Source organism: Micropterus salmoides, unplaced genomic scaffold (genome assembly GCF_014851395.1).
Source record: "Micropterus salmoides isolate LMB-PRFRI ecotype aquatic unplaced genomic scaffold, ASM1485139v1 Ms_hic_scaffold_16, whole genome shotgun sequence".
NCBI classification, from domain to species: Eukaryota; Metazoa; Chordata; class Actinopteri; order Centrarchiformes; family Centrarchidae; genus Micropterus; species Micropterus salmoides.
This window is the reverse complement of record NW_024040707.1, coordinates 25402397-25408619: the sequence shown is the minus strand read 5'-3', so window position 1 is coordinate 25408619 and position 6223 is coordinate 25402397. Positions and strand designations below refer to the sequence as shown.

At 46.0% G+C, this 6223-nt stretch overlaps 1 protein-coding gene across 2 annotated transcripts in view; it reads right to left on the bottom strand.

Annotated features, from left to right (window-relative positions):
• Positions 1-467: 467 nt before the first annotated feature.
• The window catches only part of flna (filamin A, alpha (actin binding protein 280)), a 43487-nt gene continuing 37731 nt past the window's right edge, over positions 468-6223 (bottom strand). For both annotated transcript variants that reach the window (XM_038723071.1, XM_038723070.1), the window contains 14 exons: positions 5983-6111; positions 5626-5799; positions 5342-5503; positions 5029-5232; positions 4764-4916; positions 4560-4682; positions 4065-4331; positions 3835-3972; positions 3456-3571; positions 2142-2274; positions 1825-2001; positions 1495-1713; positions 1178-1375; positions 468-652 (listed from right to left, as the gene is read on the bottom strand). In XM_038723071.1, the coding sequence (XP_038578999.1) occupies positions 468-652; positions 1178-1375; positions 1495-1713; positions 1825-2001; positions 2142-2274; positions 3456-3571; positions 3835-3972; positions 4065-4331; positions 4560-4682; positions 4764-4916; positions 5029-5232; positions 5342-5503; positions 5626-5799; positions 5983-6111 (2378 nt within the window). The remainder of the gene's footprint in view (positions 653-1177; positions 1376-1494; positions 1714-1824; positions 2002-2141; positions 2275-3455; positions 3572-3834; positions 3973-4064; positions 4332-4559; positions 4683-4763; positions 4917-5028; positions 5233-5341; positions 5504-5625; positions 5800-5982; positions 6112-6223) is intronic.

The window sequence follows — 6223 nt, the reverse complement described above, 5'->3', positions numbered from 1 at the left end:
ATCACTCTACACCAGTTCAGACAAATCTACTAATGTCCACTTGTGTCCTGAAATGTAAAAAGCCTAAGGCACAACAGACTGCTGGCTTACAGTAATAAAAAAGGTGCATCTTTCTCCTCCCTAGATTTACTGAATGATGCGATTGTAGCGGAAGAATGAAACAAGAAATGGAGCGATTGAACCGCAAAGAGAGGAATTTTCTGTCTATGCATTGATCTTTGAGAGATTCTGGACTGGGTTACAGTGAAGATGTTGGTATGAAAATATTCACTTGTGGAAAAACGGAGAATGCGGCTAAGAGTAAACACTGTTTTCTAGTTGGTTAAATAGTTATACAATAAGATGCAAATAAAGCCAGAAATCTTAACTTGTAACATGGGAGGGACTTTGAGCTGTAAACAATGATCGGTTAGAATTTCCGTTGTTTCAAAACAGTGGTTTAAGTTTCTGATTGTGGAGCTGGGCTTTTAGACAGTGATGTGGTATGGGCTGCCGGGGATGTGTTCGTCGCCCCACTTGACCACCAGGATGTACTCTCCCTTCTCTTTGAGCTGGTAGCTGACGTTGTACATGCGGTTGCCCAAATGTTTCACTAGGATCTCCTCACAGGGGACCTTGGGACCATCCACGCCAACCAGGAGCATGTTACGACCTGCGGACAGAGACAGATGAGTGTGAAGTCTGGGAGGATTTACTACTTTGTGCTTACATGGAATTATATTGTGACGCGACATTGCGATTACAGAATAATTTTTTTTTGCAAGCCCATGAATTATGTTTTGTAGAGAAATTATCATGCAAAGACAAATAAAGCAAAGCACACAAAATTGTATGCACGTTTGCTATTGCTGATAATCTATTGGTGGTTTAAAGTTCAGAAAAATTGGCACAGATTGAATTTATTGTGCTGCGAAATTGTGTTGTTTGAAACGCTGGTTTGTTCAGGGAGCATGCGGGCAAACTTCAGAGCACATATGGCATTGGAGTAAAACAGAGTGAGAGTGACTATAACTTCTCTAGAAGTCAAGTATGTTAAAAAATATTATATATATAATTTTCCTGTGCTCTAAATGTCCCATTGTGTGATCAGGATTGCGACACAAAAATTGTTCCACACATTTAAAGACACTTTTCTTGAAAAAAACAACAAATATATTAATATCTGAATCACACATACCTGCTTTGCTACAGTCAACAGTGAAGCTGTTTTTCTGACCGATGAAGCCCTTGGTCAGGCCCAGGCCCTTGGCCACGACCTTGCTGGCGTCTGACTGGGTGGGAACAGCCTGCTGAGAACAGCTGATGGCGCGGGTCACAGGGTCAACCATAACAGAGGAGGTTTCGTGCATACTGTGGCTGGACACGAGTTTGGAACCTGGAAAATGGGGAAGAGAGTGTGAATTAATCTTGGCGGTATTTACATTCAGTTTTTAATCGTTCTTTTGCATTTTCAGTAAAATCATGCATTGCATGAAAAACAAAGACCTTCCTCACCAGTGATTTTGGCCTTGAAGGGGCTTCCGACGATGTGATAAGGGCCGCCGTATTTGATGGAGATGAGATAGTTGCCAGGAGCCATTGGGGTGTACGTGACCCTATAGCCCTCGGGGCACTCCACACAGTCCATCTTCACCTTGGAGGGCCCGTCGATGGTCACAGCCAAAGCGCCGGGGCCTGCTTTGCTTGTGTTCACAACAAATTCACATGCAGTTCCTGGAGGTAAACAAGACAGATGTTTAGTAGGACAGGGAAAGACTGTTGAGCTGAAACTAAATTCCACTCCTCTTAAATTTTGTTCTGTTGCGTAGAGGGGCAGTGTGTTACCTGTGCTGCCTCCCTCAAGTCCTGCACCGTAGGCGGACACCATCCCAGGGTCTCCAGCCTGGCCCGTCTCTCCAACTCTGATCTTAAACGGACTACCAGGGATGTGACTTCCGTTAAACTTCACATCAATTAGATAGAGACCGTTCTCTCTGGGGATGAACCGGACTGCGTACTTGTCTATACAAACAAAGGGGAGGGGAAAAGTAAGGCTCCTGGAAAAGTCTTCCCGCAATACTCAAAATTTGATTTTCCAAAATGTGTGAGCGTGAGCAGCCTGAAGGTGTTCAGATGAGTTTGGATGCCATCCCTGTGGTTACCTTGGTCAATCTCAGTGACGCAACATTCCTCTAGGGCTCCAGATGGGCTGTGGACCTTTGCATCGATCACACCCTTCGCCCCGTTCAGGCTGACGGCAAATGACGCCGGCTGGTTCACCTTCAAACCCGACTCCTGCTCGACAACACATACTCACACACTCAACGCTGGATCACCATTATTTAACACCAACCAAATAACTATCCCACTTTCCCCCTGCTCACTAGGACAAGCAGCAAACTGTTACTTAAGACTGTCTCTTTCATAGCATCATGATCACCACAGTGTCATATTCAGATAACTTAGGCTAACATTTGCCTTACCTGGAGGTCGCTAACAAGGCTAAAGAGGAGGGCTGTACAGTGAAAAGGCAGAGAAGGCAGGTATTTGTGTAAAGAGAAGAGAACAAAAGTGTTTTGTAAGAACGACCCAGTGCGCAAATTTGACAGTTTATCTATAACCATGATGTATGTGTGTGAGCACATTTGTGCTTGTTGTGAGGGTGGGTCTGCATGCAGGTGAAGATACATATTTATGTATGAAAGTCAGTGTTTTACCAAAGCCCAATTCCACCAGAAAAAGAAAAAAATAGTTGGAAAGTTCCGCAGGGTAAAAATAAAAATACTTATCACAAGTCAACCTGATGAGAAAGTCACATTTTAAATTATCTCATAATGTTGAGGGGGGTTTTTTATCCTGCAGAACGTTTCCTTATCTGTCAGAAATGGGCTTCCACAGTATTGTGTGCATGTACTTGTGAAAGTGTGAACAGAGAGGAAACAGCCCATGTTAGACCTCTTTAACCCTTTAGCACCCCGTATCACTTTCAGAGGTGGGAGGCTGTTGGGAGCCTTTAGAATGAGGCACGAGAAACACACACAATCCTCTAGTATCCCAGAGGCCCTTGCACGGCCCAACAATACAGCAGCAGCTGTTCCTACCCTGTACCTCTGAACTCTCCTCTTATGGATCTCTAACCATCTTGGCCAACTAAAACATTCACTACTCTGCCATATATTTAACGATAAACCAACTATTACACTTGTTCCATCATACATCGTTAAATATGTCATCTGCTTCAGTTATGGAACCCACACTATCAAAGTCCTCATGACCAGTAAATATTTGTCTATAGTGTGAAACCACAAAAGCTAAATTGTCTCTGGTATTGCAACAATTGCATTTTACAGTGGTCATGATATTCTTCAATCTGCATAAGCACAAAAAGTAAAATTACAAGCTGCTGCTGCATTGTAGGCAGTGTCCTGTGGCCTCGTGTGTGCGCACACGGATGTGTGTGTGTCTCAGAGCCTCACCTGAAGACTGGCAACAGTGAGGCGACGTGAGTCGTCTGACGGTGAGGCCACAGGCACGATGAAGGGGCTGTCAGGGATGTGCTCGTCATTGAAACGAATCGACACCTCGTAGTCTCCTACAGGAGAACGGATTTCAAGTCAGAAAGTCACTACAACACAAAACACAACAGTGACAGGCGTCCACAACATGTGCATATTGATTTAATTTCTCCATAAAAAGACAACATTTATGCCAAAAAGGGACAAGAGTATAACTATATAGAGTGGAACAAAACAAAAAACAGCACTTAAGAAAATCACATTATACACTGGATGTATAACTTTTATCTGCAGCTTAATTCTCATCCATTCATAAATCTTTCCCTCTCTCTTCTCTCACCAGGTTCTTGCACGATGTAGGACACTCCACTGGAGCCGTCCTTGCGGTCCTCAAAGGTGATTTCAGCTTTGCTCGGCCCCTCCACAGCGATGCTGAGACCTCCGGCTCCAGCCTCCCTCGTCCAGATACTGAACTCGGCTACACAGAACAAACAGAGTCAGGTACGCTGTGTACAATTACATATCGAAGCACGCACACACAAACACTAATAATCCAGCCACCACACCCACCTGGTACTCCAGCCTCGGCTCTCTCCAGGCCCGGCCCTCCAGCACGAACCTTATGAGACCCGCCTTCTCCCAGCGGGCCGACGGTAAACTGGAACGGGCTGCCAGGCACGTGCACGCCGTTGTATTTCACACACACTGTGTGCACACCCGTCTCAGTGGGGACAAAACGAATGCAGTAGGTGTTGTTCTCTCCCTCCATAATGTCAGCCTTGTGAACCTGGCCAGACGGGCTGGTCACCTGAGCTGTCATGTCAGCTATGCTGATCTCTGAAGAGACAGGCAGACAGATGTTTGAATCATTGCAATTAAATGTGTATCTGTAATTAAATGTAGTTAAAATGTAGTATCACAGTAAAACAAGTGGAAAAGAGAAAGTCAGTCATGTCTGTTACTTTTCATTTTGAGAGACGAAGAATGTGTCATTTCTTTTTCCGAAAGTTAAATGGTCTCGCTTTAAGGGAGAGATGCATTGTCATTATTTCCTGTTTTAGTCACCTGGGATCTTGAGGCTGAGGTCGCACTGGCTGCCGACGTTGGCAACTGATGCTGCTCTCCTCTTCCTTGTGATGCTCTCCTTCATCCTGCCCTCCCCTGTTACCTTCACTGTGAACGCACTCCCTGTGCACAAACACAATGATTGACTCAGATGAGCAAATCAGAACAACACGGCTCTACTCTGTCTGTTCTAAAGATAAGCACCTGGCACATGCTGGTCAGCAAACTTGATGTTGATGATGTAATTCCCTGGTTCAGTGGGGCAGTAGGTGACCTTGCAGGTGCCGTCCTCCTGGTCCTCAGTGTTGATGTCCACTTTACTGGGCCCCTCAATGGACAGGCTCAGGCCGCCATAGCCTGTATGGAAGAAACACAAGGGAGTGGTAATAAATGAAAAAACTGGATGACTGAAAATGAAATGTAAAAAACAGCTAACACTTGTAGAAATCGCTTCATATGAAGCGCGTACCTGCATCACGAGTGTCGATGATGAATTCTGCAGGCTCAAAGGTCCTGGCCTCGCTCAGGCCCTGGCCACTCACACGCACGCGGCTGGCATCACCGATCTCTGATTGGCTGATCATAACAGCAATGGGGCTGCTAGGAATGTGGCGACCGTTCTTCTTGATGTTCACCAGATGCTCTCCGATCTCCTTGGGAACAAACGAGATACCTGTGACAGACACGTGCGTGAAAAGAGGAGGGGAGGGTTAAAAACATGACTCAGCTAAGAATCATCCTTTCAGTCGACGTCTCCTCGCTTACGTCAGACACACACTCACCAACATGTCCATTACGCAGCATCTTCAGCAGGCAGGGCTCCTCGCGGCCCGAGGGCGTGGTGAGGGAGGCGGTCAGCTGGCTGAGATCAAGCTCTCCGATGTCCAGTGGGATATCAGCGGCTGAGCCCACCTTTAGTTGGGACATCCTCATGGAGTCATCACCTGAAGATCCAACAGTGACAGGCCAGTTAGGGCGCACGCTGATGACATAAACACACTCAAGAGGAGAAAAGACAGGGCAGTGGTTCCCGATCTTTGTACGTCACGCTGCTAGATTATATTACCAGTAATCCTAGCGGAGAAGGGGCTGCCGGGGATGTGCTTGTCATTGTATTTGACCAGGATGCTGTAGTCTCCCGGCAGGACGGGCAGGTAGGACACGGTGCAGGTCCCATCCTGGTTGTCCAGACAGCTGATGTCTGCCTTGGATGGACCCTCGATGGCCAGAGACAGACCACCTACAAGGACAGGATATGAAGAGACGGCGTTTTGTGTGATTATGTTTGTCCCTTTGTTAATAATTTTGGCACAGTCATGACTAAAAAGAGTTAGACGTAATACTTATGTGCATCTCCTCGGATTCAACTAATTTCTACACAAGCTGCTGCAGACAGTCAGTCTGCCACGTTGCTGCTACGTACCCTCTCCAGCATCTTTAGTGTTCACAGTGAAGACAGCAGGCTTGTTGACAGTCCCATGAATGAGGCCAGGGCCGTAGGCACTGACATTACCACTGTTCATGTAGTCCACATAGAACTGTAAGGGACTTCCTGTGATTATAACAGAGAGAAGGAGAAGAAGAGAGAGAGAATGAGTGAACAAAGAACAAAACATCTCAAGCACCTTAGAGGTTACAAAAACACTTAGTAAGTGGTAAGTTGT